Below are 23,614 nucleotides of genomic sequence, written 5' to 3'. Positions count from 1 at the left end.
AAGTATAACGCAGTCTATGCTAAGGGCATCCTGGTTAAAGAGCTGCTGCTGTACTTTCTCCAGTGAAAACTACAGATAGATCGCTCTGGATATTAGAAATTCTAGAACAAACTGGGCAATATTTGCACTTCCTCTTCTTTTCTTCTTTTTTTTTTCCCAAGAATTAATAGAAGAGGGGTAAGAGCTCAAAGCATAGAAAAATAAATACAGGAATCATTGTGTGAAGCTTAGATTACTTTGTGTTAACAGAGATTGCTCTGCATTGATTCACACTGTCATCCTTACCCCTAATGTGCCCTGATTTAGCAATCTTTCTAACGACCAACATCCTCAGGACGTTTTAATTAGGTAATTCATTAGCGAGTCAATACAGACATTTATATATTCTTTTAGCTCAAGTGGTTAAGCATTAATTTCGCAATGATTATAAACCACTGGAATATGCAAGGCATAGTCATTTTAATTTATATGCAAATCAATTGGTCCATTTGAAATGCTTACTTTTTTAACAATTATTGTATTGTAGCATCGGGATCAACGGCCTGAATGAACAATTTGGAAACAAGATCTGGATAGGAAAGAAAATTTCGAGCAGCCAACAAATCAATAATGTTTGAGGCTGTTAAACACAGCTAGCCATTGGTATTTACATACTCGCTTGTTGTCAGATAGGGAGCCGGCGCGGGGGGTGGGGGGATTGAGAGGGGGTGGTTGCTTGCGAGGGTTGAGATCATAATCCAAGAGAGAAGAAAGTAGATGGTAGTGAAGAGCCCTATCACCACACTTCCTAAAATAATAATACTAAACCTCTCTCAAGTCCCACACTGGTGGGGATTGGCTCAGGGCACAGAACGTTTGCCTTGGGTATTGCTCCCTATTTGATCATGGGTTGAGTTGGGTTGGTTTTCCCTTTCCGTGGGAGAAGCTCTATTAGTTTGACAGTACCAAAGCATCTTAATTCCAGTTTTGGTTTGTCCAACAGCTGACTTCAAGAATTAAAATATTACTACTATGAATCCTCGAGCACTTTTTAACCAACATGCCCTCACTCCTCGCTATGCCAGGTGACTGGAAAGGGATCCTATTAATAATAATGTATTAAAACGGCTTTTTCTGCATGTTGGAAGATGAGTAAATTTAGGCGTTTTCAAATCATTGCAAAGGGGAAATGTATGTTTACTGGTACCCCCCATGCATGGGATTGTTGTGAGGTTAGAGGCGTTATCGGTCCGGAATTATGGAGTAATCCGAGCCAAAGGTGTTTATGTAAAACTGTGCCAGTCTTGAAATGCAGAATTAGGATCATGTCAGACTCCTGCTACAAAACTGCAGTAGCCCAAGTATTCAAAACTGGTCCCACGGATGGTGAAATGTTGCTCATAGCTACCGTTCGTCCGATTGTTTCTTTAAGTTGTTGACATTGTCTGAGGCAAATTGGAATACAAATACAATCACCACGGCCTTTACCTAGTCCGGAATTCTAATATTACATTTACTGCCTTGGCAGAAAGGAAAAAAAATGGAAATGCATGTATTAAGTCAGCTCCACAGTTTCCAGACACCCTGGAACCCCTATTCCACAGCAGCATGTCTAATGTATTCCCTGGTGATTCTGGGCATTAATTAGTTGTTTAATAGGAGTATGACTAAAAATGTAAAAGAAGGATTAGGAGCGTGAAACGTATGTCCAGCTCCTTCCACACACTCGAGGAGGGAATGAAAATCACCCTGTATCTTATGTTTCTCTAGGAGCCATTTGCATTTCCCACCAGCTGCTCACTTCAGCTGTACCGATTCTGGGCCAGTATAAGTGCCCAGCTCAACTCCTGATCCCGCTGCAGCCCCGACATGGGGGTAGCAACAGCACACGGCCAGGCGAGAGCCCAGACAGAAACGGGACAGTTTCAGCAAGCGGCTGCTGCTTTAAAACCTCCGAATCGGGAAAGTGGGGGGACTTGCGCAAGCACAGCTGTGTATGTCTCTCTGTACAGAGTTCTCTCGCGCATTCTTCGGAGGCTTCAAAGCAAACCCAGTCACAACACTGGGTATTTATTTACCTTCGTTATTATATCCAGTACCTATATGAATTAAGACACACAAATACGCATTTATTTCACCGAAAAATACGACTGAAGGTTGTGAGGACCGATCCGAATATTTTTCATCGACAGCACAATTTTAGGTGAACTCTAGTGGATTTTCCTCTCTTCTGTTTCTTCTTCAGATTGGTTGAGAAACTTGTATTAAATTAGCATACCAGTCCCAAGGACAGAAATCCAGAGTGCCAAGAACAGATTTTTTTTTTTTTTTTTTTTGTAAAGAGAACTCATACACATGCATTTTGATTTCTTTCAAGTAAATCAATTTGTTTGCGGCGTGTTTAAATGGACAACACTTAGCGTTTAAATAGATTTTCTACCCGCGTCATAAATTCTTGATGATGTTAGAATGCAGTTCAGTTTCTTTAGTAGCGAAAGAGGATAACCCTTTCCATAAAATTACTTTGTCAGCTCTTAGCCATTTTCAGAGTAATTTGCTTTCATCCTCAAAAATTACTACCACATTTAGTACTAACTAAAACTAATTCAAAACATGAAATACTTCAAGAAAATTCACACAAACGTATTATATGCATCGTCAGAAGTAATGAAAACAAATATGTATTTTTTCAAGTAGTGTAGCTATATACGGGAAGTCACTAAAAATATTCAGCAGGAAAGTAAATCATTTGTCTGGTTTAAATATATACTTTCCGCGTCGTACTTTTTAAAAAAATACAGAGAATTCAATAAAATCGAATTTCAATGGATGGTGATACAAACTCAACTTAATGTTTTGGATATTATATTGTTTCCTTAAACGATGTATTACGAATATCAAACGTTAAACGGGAATTTCAAATAACTTCAGTTGTTTCTCATAAGTATATATATATACGTGTGTGTGTGCAAAAAGCCTAAGGATATAAAAAATATCGCACACAATGTTTGTTTGTAATCACCTTTCACACCGAGTAGTACATATGTCCGATTTTTATAGCACTTTACTAGCGAGCCTATACAAATAAAGTTTACAAATACCTATGTTCTTTCCTAATGACAAACAAAACATTACATTTAAATAGCCAGGCAGTTGTTCTTGCCCTCTATCTATAGCTTCCTACAGTAGCACACATTTTCAGAAGCAAATGTAAATATCTAGATAAGCACAATATTGCGGGGGTAAAACCGTTCTTGCAGAACCCTTAACCTCGTCATTTTAAAAAATGAGTTATCAGCGACCTTATGTGAACTTGTTGGGTGCATCTACAGCAAAGGAAATTCTAGACTTAAATGAGCTTCGGCGTCTTGTACATCGCAATCCCTTCATTAAAACTGGCCAGTGCCTCCCCTTCCCAGCTGCACACTGGGAGCCGCAATGTGTTTTTCAGTCTGGTCCGAGTTGACTTTGAACTAGTGGAACAGTCCTGAGCGAGAGCAAAATGACCTGGACCTTTGCACAGACTTCTCCAGCGCTGCGTTTCCCACCCCATCTCTCTCTCTCTCTCTCTTTTTCTCTCGAGCAAGCACACACAGACCCCTCTCTCACACACACACCTCGGTTTTCTTCTTTAGCTCTAACTATTCTTCCTTTGCTTGTTTCTTCTTCCCCTTTCCTGTTTTTTTTCTTTTTCCCACTCCCCCAAACACACACACATACACACACACTTTCAGGTTTTTTTTCTCAGAATTTCTGTTACTCTTCATCCTTTCCTGCCTCATCATTTCGATTTTCGCGCGTGTGTGTCAAACATACAAATGCTAATATAGCATAGAGGTAATGTAGATCCTGCTCTTAATTGCCCTGCCTTCACTCCGGTTTCTTATTCGGTGTCTGTCTCTCTTCTACAGCCTGACTCTGTTTTATTATCTCCCTTCTTCCCGCTTCTCTTGTCTATGTGTCCCTCTGCCTGGCTCTTTCTGTATCCCGCCCCCCCCCCTTCCCCGCGCAGCTCCCCTCTGTGTATCGCTGCCTCTGCCTCCCCTTCCCCAGCTCCACTGCCCCCTGCACTCCCCCTCGGCTCCGCTCCTCGGTGGAGTGAGTTTGGTGGAATCTCTGCTGACGTCACGTCGCTCCCAGTGCAGAGAGGGGGCGAGAGAGAGAGAGCCGGAGAGTAAAAGAAAGAGCGAGTCAGACACAGGAAGATCTCCGATCCCACAGCGAATACACTAGCCCTCCGCCGCCCCCCTCCACGGAACCCTGCGCTCTGGTTTGGATCCTTTATTACTTCTGCCCCCGCGTCGCTGGCGCTGCAGTCAAGCCAGCCCGCAGGATTTGCTCGATCTCGAGGAGGAGAAGGAAGAATAACGGGGTGGAAAGCTCAACTGGTAGCCGGTAAGTGGAGGCCCATCCTTCCCTGGGATGTGAGATAATGCGAGTCTGAGAATTGGTTCCACTGTGCGGGGATCCTCCCCGATCGGTGATTTGTGGGACTCTCTGATGTCTCTTTCCGCGAGCTAGGGCCGTTCCAGACAGACGTGAGTCGAGCCGTTCTGGGGACTTTACACTGTTTTTCAGTCATGGCAATAATGATCGATGAGGGCAGTTCAATGGCAATAGAGAAGATCGTGAGTTGTCTCGGAAAACGGTGCATCTCCCTGAACCTTCCTCTACCTACTTCACGTTAATACATCTGGAGGGACGTTCAAGAGATAAAAGGAGTCAAGTCACTAAGGGTGGGGTGTTTTTTTTTTTTAAAGGCTTCTAATGTTTTGCCTAGGGGAAAAAAATCCAGCTATTAAATGAGGCCTTGAGAATACTACCTGCGAGACAGGCCCTTTTGCAGAAGAGAGTTTAATTATTTAGATCAGCTCAGATTGGTCACGATTTAAAAATTGTGTCTTTTAAAACTGCTTTTAAATTAGTGCGTTTTTACTGTTTATTTTAATTTATTTTACTGTTAATTAGTTAGATTATTAATTGTACGTTGTTTGTGGACGGAAAATATTGCCTCGATTACATTCCTCACCGTGCTTTTTTTCCTTCTCCCCCTCCAAAATAAAATGAAAATGTTGTGGGTCGCTTCCTCTCTAACTATGCGTACCTTAATTTATTTCCTAGACGCAGCATTCCAGAACATTATTTTTTAAATTAAGGACATCATTTACTGTAAGGAAACTTACATCAAGTTAGGGAAAGAAGTCACCTAAAGCTTTAAGATTTTTACCTAGTTTCAGACAATTGCATATCTGGGAAGTAAAAGAGTGTTATGCACAAAGGAATTGCATATGCTTTACATGAAAAAGTGTAATGTGTGTGCCGATAAATGAATAGCCTTACATATAACCTTCAAGAAATATTAATACAATAGAAATAATCTAAATCATTGTCCTGTGTTTACTAGACTGTAAATAGCAAGGCTTGTTTGTATTTCCAGTATAAGGAAATATTCTTTATTTATTCAAATAACCCTTACTCACGAGAGCAGTCACTGGGACTCACTACGGATTATTCGAGTGAATAAAGATTACAGGATTAGGCCTTAAATTAAGCACCGATTTCGTTTATGAACCACCTACAATAACACCTACCATATTACAAAAACTACTAACTCCAAATTATGACCAGTAGTTCTGTGATATTAAAATGTTTTGCATATAGGGTGACCAGACAGCAAGTGTGAAAAATCAGGACGGGGTGGGGGGTAATAGGAGCCTATTTAAGAAAAAGACCCCAAAATCGGGACTGTCCCTATAAAATCGGGACATCTGGTCACCCTATTTGCATATGATTTGCAAGATATTTGCCAGGGCCTCAGATTAATTTGTTTCTAAAATAACACCAATGTGTAAAACTCACCTGATATTGCTTATTATTAATCCAGGTCAGCTATACTTTAAGTGCTCGGAGCACTTAAATTAAGTTAATTAACTGAATTTCCCCAGCAATCCAAGAAAAAGAAAATACTTCAACCGTCTATGAGTTTGCTATTTGTTTTCATTTATAAAAATAATTAAATCGTTTGAAAGTGACAAAGTGGATAGGAGAAATTAAAATAAAAACCAAAGGGGAGAGCAGAGCCACTACTAAATGATTCAGCGCTGTCATTTCTGTAGTCAACGGAAAATCGCCTCTTCTTTTATGCCATTCCCCTGTTGATATTTCTTATAAAAATTAACAGAGAGAAAATTAAAATCAGCGGTGTGATTGGGATTTGAGCGGCTGAAGCCAGGAGAGTAATAATCCTGTCTAACAAAATATATTCATCCCAGGACAGCAGCATTTGAAGGGAGAGAAAAACTTCCCATTCGAAAAAAAAAAAAGTTGTGCGTCTCAATTTGTTAGATAAATTAGCCATCAAGGAAAGCGAAGAGGCAAGGCAACTGAATTTGTCATGCAAGGCTTGTCTTGACAGAGCCGGTTTAAGGACCATCAGAGAGGAATTAAGGTTTTCTTAATTGCCTTCTCCAAAAATTTAGCCACAGCACATATACTAGGCCCAGCGATTGGAAGGAGCATGTAATACAGATCAGAGTTCTTCCTAAATCCTTCTTTGGCTTTGAATATCAATTCCTGCGTAATAATAAGACTCAGAAATGTCCTGAGAAACATACCTTGACCATTTTTTTTATTTTTTATTTTTTAATTCTCACTTCCTAGGAGAAAATCCGTGTTATTTACAGAGCTGCAAACTGCGTTGGAAAATGTGAATGTTGGTTGGTTCAGCCATACTCATGTAGATTATTAATTATTATTATTATTTTGTTATTTTATTATTATTTATGTAATCAAAAATGTTTGTAAACGCCATTCTGCGGCATTTTAGGCACTAGCTAATAATTCACCCAGTTCAGACAATAAAAAAAAAAAGAAGAAGGAACGAAAGAAAAGATTACCGAAATGATGATGACATGCAAATTTCCCCAGAAATTATCATAAGTAAACATTTGAAGCCTGGACTAATAAAATCCCATCTGTGTTACTTCATATCGAGTTAGTAGAGAGCTGTGATAATGAATTTTGTAATATCTCACGAACAGACATCTCAATCAGGCACTAATCCTGTGATTTTACTGCAGAATCACTAAATCTGGAGCAGCCAAACTGCTGCTCTTTGGCACAGGGATAGCGAAGGCGCACCTCCTGCGGCGACCAGCAAGTGCTCTCAGGCTGGGGATCCTAAACTGTCACAGACCGGGTTCCCACTGCCTGGCCAGCTAGATTAGAAAGAGGACGCTCATGGCTCGCATTGTCAGGTTTCCCCAGGACAGGGAGGCAGCACGTGTAATCAGCGGCGTATCCTTAATGAATACAAATGATTTTCTCTCTAGGATACACTTCTGCAGTCTGCTCGTGCTTCTGTTTTACCTGCTCTTAACTACAACTACTCCATTGGTGCTTGGTTTACTGTTTGAACCTCGCTGAACAGAGAGCAGAGCACAATGGGGTATGAGGGTTTCCTAGACCAAAGGGGGCCGTGGTAGCCTTTAGAACGTACTACAGAGAAAGATACAATGAAATGAAATTGAGCCTAGCGCAGGGTTGTATTACCCCCTAGTAACCTTACATTATTTTAAAGTAGAGTATTATTTGAAAGTGTGAAGCCCCTTTTGTGCTACTTATAGGAAAGCTAAATCTGCTGCATCAAATGTTACCGTCTAATTTAAACTCAGTTTGTACATGCCAGGTATTCTATCCTCTGAGCAAATTATGAATCAACAAACAACCGGGTTAAAATGTGCTAAGGAAAAGTTTGGTTGCAAAGTTTTAAAATAGTAGATAAGTGTTTACAAAAGTCCGTTCGCCATTCACAAATAAATTCCGCGACTCTTTAAAGGGAGTAAAGGCAGAAATGTTTGATCGCCTTGATCATTGTGATCATTATGACTGCCCTTTAATGCCAGTGTGTCCCTTTCGGAGTGAAAAATAGGTGAACTTGATTCTGATTTTTTTAAATGTATTTTTTAAAAATCGTTACGAAAATATGTTAGCAACATGCTTCACACCGACTACAGCACTGCTCCTTTGAGGTTTGATTTTTCTTAAGTAAGCATTTTTAAAATAAAATCCAATAAATGTTATGTTTTACAGATAACGGGTGATGGAGTCCAACTGTCGTAAGCTAGTATCGGCTTGTGTTCAATTAGGTAAGGACAATATTTCCGATCGATTCATATGGACATATTATTTATGTAGGCAGAAGAGTGGTTTATTCGAATGTAAATGTTTGTGTATTATCCGCATGAGAGAGAGAGAGAGAGAGAGAGAGAGAGAGAGAGAGAGAGAGCAAAATATGCGCGTATATTTTTATAATCACATATTAAATTTACAAATACTGATGTGCAGATTGATCAAATATTATTTTCTCTCTATGCAGAGAGCTGATACTATAATAATCAACAAAATTGAAGATAAATATTTCTGGACTTTTAAATTATTTGTACTGCGGTGAAATTCACGCGGACTGTAATGTTCACAGTGATGGTGCTTTGGCAGAGTTCTACGTTTGACAACCTCTCCTCTCTGTTTCTCTCCCTCTCGTCCTCTCTCTAGTAGGGGTGCAACCTTCTACAGTTGAATGTCTTTTCTCCAAAGACTCTGATATTAAAAAGGGGGAATTCAGTGACTCTCCAGAGGGCAGGAAAGAGGCAACCAGCAGCAAGCTTTTCGGGAGGCAGCATCCCAGCGCCAACGGTAAGCGAGAGCCCCCCAGGCCGCCTCCCTTCAGTCCCAGTCACCTTCTTATCACTCACCCTATCACATGTGAGTGAGAGAAGGGGAAGAGAGACTCCAACAGGTTGGATGCTTAATTGTTCCTTCTTTGTTCATTCTTTTTTTTTTTTTTTTTTTTTTTAACTAAAAGCCAAAGGGCTTGTCTCAGGTGTGCAGTGTCCTGTCCTGGTTGGATTCTAGTGAAAAGTGTCTTGGTTGTTATTTGGATAGGGGACATGCAGAGGAAGTTTCCCAGACTCCTTTCACATCCTCCACACTCTCTCTCTCTCTCTCTCGAGCTCTTGTTTGGGAAGGTAGGCCGGTCCTGAGCTAAAACGTGGTCCAACAGCGACCTCTGCTGCTGTACATCTGCGCCACTGCACAGAGAAGTAACCAATGGGGGGAACTGGACAATGCAGCCCCCTTCCTTGAAAGTTAACTGGGTCCAGGTTTTTTGCTGTGGGGCATGCAACGCAATTAAAAATGGATATTCTTCGCGAGGTATTTTCCTCGTGCAAAGAGCAGAGTGCACGTTGTAAATAACAACTTTCAGGGCCAGCTCGTGCGCTATTTTTTTTTTTTTTTTTTTTTTGCTAAGGCAATACTTCCCACGGAGTTCGAAAGGGGGAGGGGAGCGGGGTTGCCTGAGTAAGGAGTGCAGGCAGGATCTGTCGAGTGGACGGACTGTCGGGCTGTATCGGCCTCCTTTTGATGCGACCCTTTCAATGCACATTTTTGCTGTGCTTTAAAATGTTCTCTTCGTGTACCTAATCGGAAGTGTTTGCGTCAGCATTTTTTTAAATTAAAGTTCACAATAAAAATTGTTGCTAAAAGTTCAAAATAAGAAACATGTTTGGTAACTATCTCCGTTAAGTATCGGAAATGGCTTTTTTCTTTAAAAAAAAGGGGGGGGCACAGGAAACCTTTTAGCTTCCACTGTAGGAGGATCTCTCCACCCCCTTTTTGATTCAAGTTTTAGTGGCTCTAATATGTGAATACAAAATGTAGTAAAGAAAAACATCAATGCAAACATATTACAAAGAAGAAAACAAGATCTCTATTTCAAGTTCCTATTTAATCCAAGAGGAGAATAATTTTGTTTAAATAAAATACTGTATATTAAAGTGAATAAATAGTACAGGAAACTGGACTGAACTAATAATGTAAGTATTCCTGGTCTTGTGGTTAAACACTTACTTGTAAGAATATAGTATTAACCCTATTTGGCTAAATAGCTTAATATTTCTCAGATAACATCCAGTGATTTGCAATTGTTCGTTCCCCCATTCCCCGTTTGGAAGTTTTAATCACTGTTTGAGAGCTCCTTATAAAAATAAATGATTAGACCAGAGGATAGTTAAACACCAAGATTAGAGACAATTCCAAACCCTAAAGAATTATGACCCAATAATTTGTCATCCCGAAAAAATACATGATATTAAATTGTGCACAAATAAGGTTTATCAGTGTTTTGCACTTTTTCATCCACACGTAATAGCTGTTAAATAATGTGGAGAGGAAGGATGACATTGGTTTATATATGGTTTGAGAATAACAAAGGCCTTTTTACCCTTCACCTTTTTTTTCCCCTCAATGAACAGGTGGTCTTAATCAAAGACTATAGCACGAGCTAATGGGAAAGTGGGGACCTTTCTGCTATAATAAATTTATGAGTCCTTACAAGCCAGTTTTATTCTTCTAAGTATTTATAAAAATAATATCCACATATGCTCTATGACATGGTAGCTTTTACTACCCTTGCTGAGAAACAAATGGTTATTTTCTTAGCCATTAATTATGAGTCCGGATTATTGTATTACATGTAAAATTTCCTGCCTAGTGCAATATCGATAAGTCTATTTTTTACCCTTCAGACTGAAGGGGAAATTGCTATCCAAACATATTTAATACCATTAATTAAAATATGTGTTGAAGTAATGCTGAAAACCTTGAGTTTGTTGGCAATTTTTTGGAATTTTTAAATGGTAATATTTCGTGGAATTTGTTCTACATGGAGCTATGTATAAATACAGACCGTTATATTAATACCTAATGAACAATTATAACTCCCGAAATGTCCTCAGTTGTTAGGATGATTTATTTGAAAGTAATATAAACCGTATATTTCTTTATTTAGCTGAATTATTTTATTTTCGTTTTCTGTTTTAAATCTTTTATTCCACCTTGTTTTTGTATCGCCTGGTTAGAAGGAAATGCAGCAACTTCATCTTTTATGTCATTTACTTCTAACAAATCAAGTCAGGTGTCAGAGACACGAAACAATTATTCTTTAGGAGCATATCCTGCCATAGTTTCTTTTATACAATTACTGTTGAGGTCACTGTGACTTTGGAGAAAAAAGATATGTAAGAGGGGGAAATCACAGTAAGAGAGCCTACAAAATACAAATGATTGTTGAGTTTCTGCAAGTGCTGAACATTTTCATAGCTCAGCAGAAAATAAAGGCTTTATTAAAATAAATGGGAATGTACACAGTCATATTAATATCTATATGAAAATATTCTTGCTACAAATAATTTCGAATGCAAATATTCTAATCTTATATTTAGCCATAACATGGAATATAGGAAAAGTATTTCTTAGTGACAAACCACATAAAACTACTAAAACTGTGTAGTGCGAGGGGCGGGGGGGTCAGGAGGGACGCACACAGCCACAAACATTACATTTTATAAGTACTGTTTATTATTATTTTATTTTAATTTCTGTGCGGTGCCCTGGCCTTTTTGATAGGGCATGCTGAGTATATGCAATAATTATTTATCGTTTAGTAAATTCCACTTTAGAAATCATGTTACGTAATTAATAACCCAGTCATTGAATAGCAGGCTTATAATATATAATGTTGAAATAACACGTTGCGTTATTCCATCGCTCTCAACATCGCAAATTGATTAGTTAAACTTGTTTAATTATTTGCGGTTGAATAATCAATAATTTAACATCACTTTTAGAAAATCCCCCACTCATTCATCTTTATGTACATATTCCCCTGCAAAGTTAGGTACACCACTGTTTAAAGAAGATATTTATCACTTATTTTTACACAAGTTTAAAGCTAACTATGCAAACTTGGTAGCCCTCTGTCGCCCCTCCACTCATAGTCTAGTTTCTTATAAGAACCCAATATCAACAGCTATCCTAATGTAGTGTGTGAGTGGATGGCTAATAGATAGATGGATGGATATTCAACCGGATCCCAGCCTAACTGAAAATCTCTGTATCCTATTAGTTCAGCGAGATACATATTTCAGGGGCACTGCCAGTGCAGATATTGTGGAAAAGCCACCTGAGACCACCAAAATGTCACCGTAGCTAAGTCTGCATGCCAGGAAGTACAGTGTGCTGCTTGAACAGTTTCAGTACCAAAATGTAATTTAGGATGGCAACCGTGTCCAAAAAGGGGTAGAGAAACCATTGGCATTTGGCTTCCTAACAGCAGCCTGGCCAGTTAGAGGGAATCAGAGAAAATAACCTTGAGAAGAAGGAAAGAAGGAAACCTGAAGAAGAAAGGCCTGCGTAAGATAAAAGAAAAGCATCTGGCCTGGGAAAGAAAGAGAGTCCTAAAAGAGCAAAGGAAGGCCTAGGACTAAGATAGAGACTGGGAGCTGAACAGTGAAGGTGGGAGCCTTTGAAGGAAGAGAAATGAGGTTTCCAGTTTCTAAATCAGCAACACACTCTGGTCATATACTACATTTCAGTGTTTCCGCAATTGATTGGGACTGAGTCTCTCTCCAGGGGCAATGCGACTATAGCAGTTCCTACCCCAAATTTAAGTTTCCCTTCAAATATTCTCTGCAAAATCAGAATTAAAAGTTACTTATTGTTCCTTTGATTTTTTTTTCCCGTCGTCGTCGTCGTCTGACAATAATAGATGCAGCAGTTGTTAGACTGACCCCAGGGAAAACTAAATGTATAACGAAAGCTTATTCGTGAGGAGGAATATACTAATGGAACAATCTGATGTCTTCTTAATCCTATGTAAAAAGCTTTGTCGTCTTCCTAATATTGACTGAATGGGTAATTAATGGCTCTTCATCTAGGAGAATACCCGGTAATCCAAGATAGGCGAAAGACAACAAGCCAAAGGTAAAAGACAACAGGACTAGCTGGAGACTCTACATAAGAACTAATTTATCCATTTAGGAGAGTATTACGTCTAGAAACAATGATCTTATAGTAGATGAAGGCAAAAGTGGGAAAATAAATAACTGCAGTATGTCTTGCAAACACAGCAGTACTCAGCTAAGCAGGTCAGCTGAGCTCCTGTGTCAAGATTTCGCTCTCTCTTTCCCTCTCTCTTTCTCTCATTCAGAGATCAATTTAAATCTGTGCAGAATTTGTAGCCCCTTCTCCCCCCGCCTAACGGTTACAAATGATCAGGAAACATAGGATTTACCATAATGGATCAAACCACTGGTCTGATATCTACTCCGGTATCCTGTCCTGACATTGGCCAGCACTAGCTCTTTCAGTGGAAAGTGCAAGAAACCCTGCAGAAGGAAATCTGCCCACAATCAAAGGTGCTGGGTTTTTGTTTTGTTTGTTTGTTTGTTTCACCCTTTCCGAAATCCCCATTGCACAGAGGTTGTGAGGATCCGGAATCTAAAGAGAACCAAAGATTCTACCAGAATTAAAAAATAAACAACTTCTGACATTTTAATTTAAACCTTTAGCAGTAATGTATTACTTAGGTTCCTACAATTAGGTTGAGGGTTTTTTTGGTCAGCTGACAGCTTTTAAAATATTATTTCGCTAGGGAAATAAAAACTTCATCTCAGATTAAAGGTGGGTATTTTTGGATTTATCTGATTTATGGTCACCATGACAACTAATGCCGAATGTTAGCTACCCTCATGGCTGGGGAGGGGAAAGGACAGGGGGCGAAGCAATGGTGGAGTTTTAATCACAGTACTGTAAATAAGTGACTGTAGTCTTCCCTTCTGACTATACCTGAATATGTCTCTATTCCTACTTCCCCCCCACTCCAACCCTCCACTACACACATGTTCAGGTAGAAATGGATCTAAGATAGCCCATTAGGTTCCGGGAGATGCTTCATAACTGGGACCCAGCAATGATTCTATTCAAATTCTTTAGGAAGGTTCTATATAAAAAAATATCTCTGGTGATTCTTTAACACAATTCAGATTTTTACAAGGGGACCCATTTCATCTATTATCTGGAACCCAGATAGGAGAAGGAGTTAGAGCCAGTTAGCGCCACTAAAGCAAAGGAACCCAAAGGGAGTCCAGGGTTTTGTCAAAAGAATCTTGACAGAGCTGAGGTTTTTTTCTTCCATCAGCGCCTAATATTCTAACAACCAAGGGAGTCTGCAAACTATAAATCGCCTAATCCTTCAACTCAGAATTTCAAATGCGCAACAGTCACTAAAACTGCGTGCTGTGCACTATATAGAAAAGCATGGTTTTGCAGTCACTTACATGTGTAATTATTCTTGACATACTAATAGAAACAGGAAAGAGCTGACAATAAAGACGTCAAAGCAGGGTAGGGTAGGGTAGGGTAGGATAGGGTGGGGTGGGCTCTTGTTCTTTGATTAATTAAAATTTTGGACCAGACTGTGGGAAGGGAGAGAGACACTAAAGAGACAGACATACAGACAAAATTTCCAATTTATAATCTTTTAAAAATGCCCACTAAAAAGGAGCGTGGTTGGCCACGCATCCTCATATTCTTCCATTGTTAAAGTCCATAGCACAGTAGCTGTTGAGAACTGACCGTTTCGTTTCATGCTAAACTAAAGAACAATCCCTAGGATTCTGTTGCAGGGCGTTTCCAAACGGGGTTGAACAGTAAAATCTAACACTAAATAAGACTAAAATGCATAATCGGTTGCTTAATACAGTGACAAAACAGCATGGCTCTATGTCAGACCCCAAAAATCCTCCAAACCATTTGTCTGGAAGAGGGAAAAAGAAACCGAATTCAATCTCTTATCAGAGAACATTAAATCTCATTTCTGACTACGAGTTACACCGTGCATTTGCGCATGTGGAGTCTTGTGTACAAAATTGACCAACGTTAAGCTTTATGACAGAGGCAAAAAATCATAATGATTTATGACCAAACAAGTTAGAATTCAACATAGCATCCCATTACAGAGGAACCCACAAAGTGCATAATAAGTGCCTTGCAGTTTCCAAACCATACATATGTCTTTTCGTTAAATCCCAGGATTCAAGGAAAGGTTTGCAATTCTAAACTAAAAAGCCCCGTCTTCAAAAATATAAATGAAGAATAGCTCTTCCCCCTCAACACACACACACTTTGCCCATACTCCACGTATAAAAGTGGAAGCCCTAGATAAAAATAGAAGCCTTGTAATCTTTCTCCTCCAACCCCTCTCCCAGAGCGCTTCTGTTCTTTAACCAGAGAGAGATTTATTCCATTACAAATTGTGTAAAGGTAATAAGGGTCTCGTGCTTCTCTAATTTTCCCCGTTATTTGCAATATAATCCTGAAATACAGGATTAGAAAATAGCAATTGTTGTATTAGCTTTGTCCATCCACCCATCTCCCGGACTTCCTTTAAAAGACAGAACTTACTTTGCTGAAGTTCTGAACCTCCAAATCTAACGCGCAGGAATGTCCCAGCATTGCCTTTAAAATAATGAAACTGGGAGGCATTGGTTTCGTCCTAATGGAGTCCTTTCATTAACAAGGGCTTCGGGGATTTATGAGTACAGGACCACAGTAGTACAGCGAGGTTAAGAAGAAACTGGAATATGATTAGTAAACAAATTGTGCAGAATGGAGCTGGATTCATATTGACTTAGTTATAGGTCATCTGCTGCCGGTGCAAAGGGAGGAAATATTTACTTTGCACATATACTTTATGATCTTGGGGGAATTAGAGGAAATTCAATAAGAAAACGGCTAGAATCATTTAAAACCCCCTATTTAAAAGACTTAAGCAAATTAGAGTCTTATCAGATTAAAATCCACTACAAATGTAAGAGCATTGTCTCCATCGAAACGCTGTGGGGTCTGAGGAAAGAGATTCTTTGCCAAATCTCAGGGATAAAACACGTCATTTAAACACCAGATAATGAGCAGAATGTAAATTAATTTAACCTTCTTTACCAACAGGCTGCTAAAGTAATATGTATAATTTAGCGATAAGTAAGACTGCAAGCGATAATACTGAGAGAAAGAGCATCAGCTAATAAGAATGACCTGTCAAAAAATGAATAAAAGAAAGGGAAGCTTGGAAGTTGTGTTGGCTTAAGAAAGGTCACATCTGTGGGAAACTCCCAGACATCTAGAATTGTGAAGAGTAATTATAAGTATAGGAACAATCTTAGTAAATTGCACATACAACTTCGGTGTCTGGAATAGGTCGTGCCATTAAGCGGAACTCTTCCAATCAATGGGGTGCTACTTAAAACCCCCTGGCACTGCTATGGCCCACTCCCAAGCCTATTGCAAATATTTGGGATAAGGTGTTTTCTTGCAACTAGATTCAAAGGAGACAAACGGATAGGTTCAAATATATTTGCCTCTTGCTTTATCTGCGGGACAAGCCCATCTTCTGATTGAAGAACCTTCCAGTCATGTGGCCAACATGGAAGGACACACAATCTCACAATGAGCTATCCCTCCCCCCAATGTGAGATTTGCTGAAGAACTCCCCATATTTCTACTATCTCACACCAACAACTACTGTAGTAATATAGCAGGACACGAAAACAAAATCAGAATGTAGAAGGGAGATTAGCTCTTGGTTGGCGCTCTGAGACGCAGCCTATGGGAGGATTTTATACTGCCGCCCATCACCGTAATATCTCGGCGTTAGCGGTGTCTGATTCATCGTAGTCACATTGTTGCTCTATATTTCTCCGTTCTCTTTCCTTTGGATAATTTTGGTTTTACTTAGTAATTTGTTCAAGACGACAGGAAAGAAAATGGTCTCTAAAAATAAAAGGAATTTAGAAAATGTCTCTGTGATCAGTTGTTTGAAATCTCCTTGAAATGATAGATGGTTATATGTTGCATAAAAATGAGATTTTCTTGGTTTTGTTTTCTTTGAAATTATCACAGGAAAATAAATAAGATAGTAAAAGAAAAGTGAGAAATGTCAAGGTACAAATATAGTGTAAGTATCAGCTAGAGAGAATCTCGTTTATTACTTTCCAATAAAATTTAAAAGATTGCTATAATTCGAAAATTACCAATTTTTCGGCAAAAAAAAATCGGTTAGTCAAACTGGTATAAAGCTGTATAATTTATTATCTATTTGATTTATTAATGGTCGTTTAGACTTGCGTGGTATTTTCGGTGTTGTCGTTTCTATTCAACAAATCTGTAAAACGAGACTATAGTACTAAACACTTGCTAGGATCATGCGTAAAAGAGTGATTTCTCTTTGACAATCTAGGTTTTGTTTGTTTGTAAATCGGATTTATAACCCGCCATTTGTCTTGTTCGCAATTATAGAAAGGCTTTTTAAGACTAGGGTAATATCCATGATGGTTTGGGTTGAGATTTTAAAATTAGTTCGGTTATATTTGTTTCTTCTTCTTTCCCTCAGCAGCCTGTTTTTCAGTGTAGAAATGTGTGAAGCCAGCAAAGTATGTTGTTTCCCTATATCACTGTGGAACGTTAATAAATGTTATTTATAAAAATGTGTGGGTATATATAGACATACTCCCCAACATACACATATGCTTTCACCCCCGTTTGGAATCACCTCCTTTAAATACCCAATCTCTTGCAATTTGGGCACGGCAGGTTTCACAAGCCCCTAGTCCCGCAGGGTGAATTACTTAGCCCAGCCCTGCTTCTCTGATAGGTCGTGGTTATTATAGTCTGCCTTCCGCCTAGCGCTTCCTGATTGGTCCGGAGCGACATCATTCCTGCCCTGAGCAGCGGGTCCCGGGCGGGGGAGGAGGGAGGGAAGGGGTCGGGTGACATCACTGCCCGGGGAAGGCCTCCTCTGGTTTTAAGATGTTGGGCAAACAGGGAAGCGGCTGAGCTGATCGGGTCCATTGCTCGCCTGGGTGCTGTGTGTAGATGTGTGCACAAGAGAGAGTGGCTGAGCTGGGGAGGGCTGCTGCTGCTGCCTTGGATATAATATCATCTACCTGCCCCTGTCACTCTGACACTTACTGACTGACACTGCCATCGCCTTAGCGTGTCAGACAGGAGACTTGGTTCCTATGGTTATTCATTATTATTAGGAATATTATTATTATAGGGTCGATTTTTTCCCCCTTTTTTATCGTCTTTTTTCCCTCTTCCTGCTGCCTTCACGCCACAAAGAAAACCCCGTGCGCCTCTGTGTATATTTTCCTTGAGACTTTAGCTAAGGCTGGCTGGACTTGCACATTAGACTTCTTAGGACTCTTTCAGTAGAAAGGGTAACAAGTTGCTTCTTGAACGCCGTCCACCGCTGCTGCTTTTCTGTCTCCCACTGGACCAGGGAGTTGAGCCTGCGCCTTCTGCAACGCTGCGCCTTGGAGAGGGGGTGCAGTGTGTATATATCTATATATACATCGCTATACATATATATATATATACATAGAGACACAAAGAGAGAGAGAACTATTTGGCTTTCTTTTGCCGATGAACTTCATGAAAGATCCGTTAAGCCTGGAGCGCCTGGGAGCCGGGAATAAGCTGTGCTCCACTTCACCTTCCTCCTCCTCCTCTTCATCCTCTTGCCATCATCACCAGTCGGCACTGGTCATGGCTTCAGCTGTAGCGCCGGGGCAGTCTCGCTCTTCCCTGGACTCCTCCAAACACCGGCTGGAGGTGCACACCATTTCGGACACCTCCAGCCCCGAGGCCGCAGGTAAGAGAGAGTCCATCCCGGGTTGCGGCTACACCCACCCATCCTGCTGCCTCCCCCCGCTTACAAACCCCCCGTGGTAACTTCTGCATCACCCTGTCCCCCAGCTCAGTCTCGCTGCTGATCCCCCCTCCTCCGCAGTCTCTTCTTATTTTCTCTTGAGTGAAGGGAGGTGAATTGAAACCGCGCTGAGGTTCCTCTGAGCGTCTCTCGTGGCAGCAGAGCCCGGCTGATTGCCTTCGGTCTGTGTGTTCATTGGGAGCATAGGGAAAACCCTCCCCCCGTATAATGAATTGCTTCTGCAGGGACTCTCCGGCGGGTTTGCATTGGGATTCACTGCGGCTCCCATTTGACTACGGATTGCCCCAGCATCCCATTGCGGAGAAAGGGAGAGAGACCCCCTCGGCGCCCTTCAACCGGGGAGTTGTGGGGAAAGAGGGTCCACAAGGCGAGAACAAGGATATTCAACCGGGACAATTATTTAGTCAGAGCCTCAATGAACCTTAATGCGCGAGATACAATACATGTAGGGACTATCATTTCCTTTGGTATTTGGAAGGGTATTTGAATCAAGGTCTGATTATAACTATATTATCTCCATGAAATACTACGTGCGTGTTTATTATAACTACATATGTACAGACAAGTAACGCTATTTATCTGGATACAGAACTATGTGCATACAGATACATATTATATCTACATCTTCTATCTGTATTTATATAATCTGCAGATATAGCCTCTCTCTATAACCTATAGAAACGGATACATCGATCTATGCGGTAGAGAGTGTGTGTGTGGGGGGGGGGAGGGTATATACCCACCTAATTATCTTAGCTGTAAATACAAGGTTAACCAAAATTCAATCAAATGAGCCTTCTCTCTGTAGGGAAATAATCGCCACATTTTCTCGTAGCATTAAGGAGCAGCCTTTTGAACAATGGGTGCCCTTCTTTTACAGAGAAAGAGAAAAACCAGCAGAGTAAAAATGAGGATGCCGGGGTTGACGATCCCTCCAAGAAAAAGAGGCAACGGCGGCAGAGGACTCATTTCACCAGCCAGCAGCTGCAAGAACTAGAGGCCACTTTCCAGAGGAATCGCTACCCGGACATGTCCACCCGAGAAGAGATCGCCGTCTGGACCAACCTCACCGAAGCCAGAGTCAGGGTAGGTACAGACGCCGAAAGCCCGATGCTGCCTGGCGGTGGGGGAAGCGTTAGACCGACTGCAGCTGCTTTCGATTTCAGTTTGCGTTCCAAACTTCAGAGCCTTTGCACAAAAGCATTAGGGAGCAAGACATTTATGTCAAAGCGAGACAGATTATGATCTCCCTCCTTGGAATATGGTGCATTGCACGTTTCGCCCTTACTGTGCAATGTGTTCTCTTCCTTTTGATCGAAATGCTAATGAAAACATTAGCCAAGAAAGCAACTTGAAACAGGCTTCAACCTGTGCTGCCTCTAATGAGAAAAAGACACAACGTACACAAGGGCTTTTATTTCCTCATAGGCATTCGGGGCATGCCCTTCCTTGCATTTTCTCTTTCTTTTGGTTTCATAACTACCCAAGCGCTTCCCCCACCCTTCCCCCCTTAGATTTATGGTACTATCACAGTGCTAAGATTTATCAGGATTATGGGCCAAATCCTGATCCTATACAATCCCATTACTGTGAGGCCTTCGCTCAAAAATAGACTCCAAAAATGAATCCAGAGATCCTTGCTATACCCGTGGTTCATTTATTGCTCTACTTGTACAAGGATTCTATAAAAATACAGTAAACAGAAAAACGTGTTTTATTTGTGGGAAAAGTCCATTTAGTCTTAAATGCTTTAGAATTAGATTAGACCTATACAATAAATTAATAAAGGCCTCTGTTTTAAATTAGGAACTAACTTAATCTACAGAAATTTAGAAGTAAACATATATTTTAATTAAAAATAGTCAAGTTGTAGACTTCAGACTAAACTGAAAAGTGGAAATATACAGTGAGTAATTAAGAAATATAAAAAAGGGAGAGGAAAAAATCAGGCTATATGTGTTGTTGATTAATTCAAGCAGAACGGGATTGCAAACTGTTTGAATCTGTCTGGTCTCATTGTTATTTTAAAAAGTAGTCTCCTTCATTTAGGCTGTTTGTTGTTGAAAACAGTCACTTTGCTTTCTTTGTCTATGGTTAGTAGACTCGTGGGTAAAATATCGGATTATAAAATGTTAAGGTAATTTTACCAACCACTTCACACTCTATATTTTTATTCATGAAGTGCAATATAACTGATGGATGTTTTGTGAAGATAGCTGGAGAAACATTTGCTGCTTTAAGTTGACAATATTTTGTGAATGTGAGTGGGGCATGATATTGGTTTATAGCTGTGTATAAGCAGTGTCAAGGAGTAATTGTACAGTTAGAGATTTGTAATGTAAAACATCGTTTGTGTAAACAAAGAGGAGCCAGGGAAGGCCTCTAGTACACAAAATAACTTTGCAGGAGGCTAGCTGACAAATCAGACACCAAGATGTGGATTGGAAAGATTTGCAGAAAGGCACACGTTTTAGCCATTGTCTGGAGGGAGGGACCTTAGATCTCATTTAGCACGTTGTTAAAAGGCAAACTTTGCCAAAAAGCAGAAAGACACGTTTGTTTATAAGAGTTCGGGGGTTCTTGAAGATTAGCACAATGGGGAGCTTGCAGTTTAAAAGAGCTGCTGAGATTTATTAGTATTTTCCCTCTATCTGTAATCGGAAATATAATTTTTCTCCGCTGGCAAAATTCTGCAGGTTTTCTACGCGTTTTGCATTCAATTTGCAGTTTTGATGTGTGGTTTTTTTCCACTTAATATCTCCCGTTTGTAAAATGACAGGGACCAAATGTTGTAAACGCGATGTCTTTTGTGGCGCGAATGTGTGTTTCGGAATCACAAAAGAAAAACTAATTTGCAAAATGTGTGCTCTAAAACAAATATTTTATGTGATGATCTGCAGCTACCACAGTCTGGATGTGCTAGAACAAAACATCGCTAAAGTATGCACTGCGGTTCCCGGAGAGTTTCTTTGCGATTTTGCGAACTTCAGGGAGTTGTAGATTTGAATAACCATTTTAAATACAAACGTCTGTTAATAGTGAAAAATGCAATCCCGTTTTACACTGGTCAATTCTCTTGTCAGAGGAACACGTGATATCTTTTGTATGACCTTCACCGTTAGCAAAGTGCTGTGATTTTAGTTTTTGCATAATTAAACCGCGCCTGACCTTTTATCTATCTATTTATTTATTTATTTATTTATTTATTTTAAAGGTTTGGTTCAAGAACCGCAGAGCCAAATGGAGAAAGAGAGAAAGAAACCAGCAGGCTGAGCTTTGCAAAAATGGCTTTGGTCCACAATTTAACGGTCTAATGCAGCCCTACGATGATATGTACCCCGGCTATTCTTACAACAACTGGGCAGCCAAAGGCCTGACCTCTGCCTCCCTTTCCACCAAAAGCTTTCCTTTCTTCAACTCTATGAATGTCAACCCTCTGTCTTCTCAGAGCATGTTCTCCCCTCCAAATTCCATTTCATCCATGAGTATGTCTTCAAGCATGGTGCCCTCTGCAGTCACTGGGGTCCCTGGTTCCAGCCTCAACAGCCTGAATAACTTGAACAACTTGAGCAATCCCTCTCTGAATTCTGCAGTGCCAACGCCAGCCTGTCCTTATGCTCCTCCAACACCTCCTTATGTTTATAGGGACACATGTAACTCTAGCTTGGCTAGTCTGAGACTTAAAGCCAAGCAGCACTCCAGCTTTGGATACGCCAGTGTTCAGAACCCAGCTTCCAACCTGAGCGCATGCCAATACGCTGTGGACAGACCCGTGTGAGATATTAAAGTATAAAATACTGAATGGGAATCCCTCCCCCTTCCCACAAAGACTGAGAATTATACTAGAAAGTAATGGGCACTATAGAGAAAGAGAACGAAAGAAAGAAAGAAAACAAAGAGAAAATGAAACCACTGAAATAAGATAGTCCCTTTGTTTTCAAAGGACCTCCTGCAGATTCTGACATATTTCACTAAGAGTATTTCCAACAGTTACAAGAACACACACACACATACACACACACACACATATATATATATATATTTACATATGCATATATATATATATATATATATATATGGACAAATGTTTGACTGGATATGATATGACATTTTAATGTTACTATAAGCTTGTTATTTTTTAAGTTTAGCATTGTTAACATAAAAAATGACTGAAAGGATGTATATATATGGAAATGTCAAATTAATTTTATAAAAGCAGTTGTTAGTAATATCACAACAGTGTTTTTAAAGGTTAGGCTTTAAAATAAAGCATGTTACACAGAAGCGATTAGAATTTTTCGCTTGCGAGCAAGGGAATGTATATACTAAATGCGACACTGTATGTTTCTAACATATTATTATTAAAAAACATTGTGTGAATATCAGTTTTAGAATAGTATCTCTGGTGGATGCAATGATGTTTCTGAAATTGCAATGTAAAACATGCCCTGTGTATAACATTTCGTACAATATTATTGTTTTACTTTTCAGCAAACATGAAAAATGTGTTTTATTTCATGGGAGTAAAATATACAGCATACAGTTTTGTCTGGATTTTTTTTTATGAACTAACTGCATAGTGGTAACTACTTCACACTGATTGACTGATAGATGACACTGGATCCCCTTCTTTGGAAACACGGTGCAGTCATTTTTACTGTAATAGGTATAAATTACAGTTATTTCCCCACAAAAAATCCTTACACTAAAGTTACATGCTAAATAAACTCTGGCCTTGGAACGATTGACTTCTGCAAAGTAGACAGGATTCCATTATTCCCATGAATAGCTCAGCAGAACATGGATTATTTGAGACTGGTGGACTCAAGCATTTCCAACGAAAAACAAAGTTGCTGCATCCATGTATAGAATGAATGGCTCCCGCTGTGAAGGAAGCTTTTACTAAATACTAAAAAAAAGTTTGCAAACAAACACCTCCTATTCAAATCCCACAGTCACCCTTTTTTCTTAAGTAGAGAGATCTTTCATGTAATATTACATTTCTAT

General features: G+C 39.9%; 1 protein-coding gene across 5 annotated transcripts; it reads left to right on the top strand.

Moving 5' to 3' along the window:
• The first annotated feature begins 3,502 nt into the window (after positions 1–3,502).
• PITX2 (paired like homeodomain 2) lies at positions 3,503–23,147 on the top strand. Of its 5 annotated transcripts, none has more exons than XM_054030098.1 (6): positions 3,503–3,816; positions 3,992–4,374; positions 8,071–8,126; positions 8,536–8,673; positions 19,488–19,693; positions 21,822–23,147. In XM_054030098.1, exons 3-6 carry the CDS (start codon positions 8,081–8,083, stop codon positions 22,383–22,385), a joined length of 954 nt encoding a protein of 317 aa, XP_053886073.1. In that variant the 5' UTR covers positions 3,503–3,816; positions 3,992–4,374; positions 8,071–8,080; the 3' UTR covers positions 22,386–23,147. The 5 variants fall into 5 exon arrangements, with proteins under 5 accessions (XP_053886073.1, XP_053886072.1, XP_053886076.1 ...); XM_054030097.1 differs by having other exon boundaries at positions 8,533–8,673; XM_054030101.1 differs by lacking the exon at positions 8,536–8,673 and having other exon boundaries at positions 3,504–3,816.
• Positions 23,148–23,614: the final 467 nt, after the last annotated feature.

Source organism: Malaclemys terrapin, chromosome 5, assembly GCF_027887155.1.
Source record: "Malaclemys terrapin pileata isolate rMalTer1 chromosome 5, rMalTer1.hap1, whole genome shotgun sequence".
In the NCBI taxonomy this organism is placed as follows: domain Eukaryota; kingdom Metazoa; phylum Chordata; order Testudines; family Emydidae; genus Malaclemys; species Malaclemys terrapin.
This window is presented reverse-complemented; position numbering and strand designations above follow the sequence as displayed.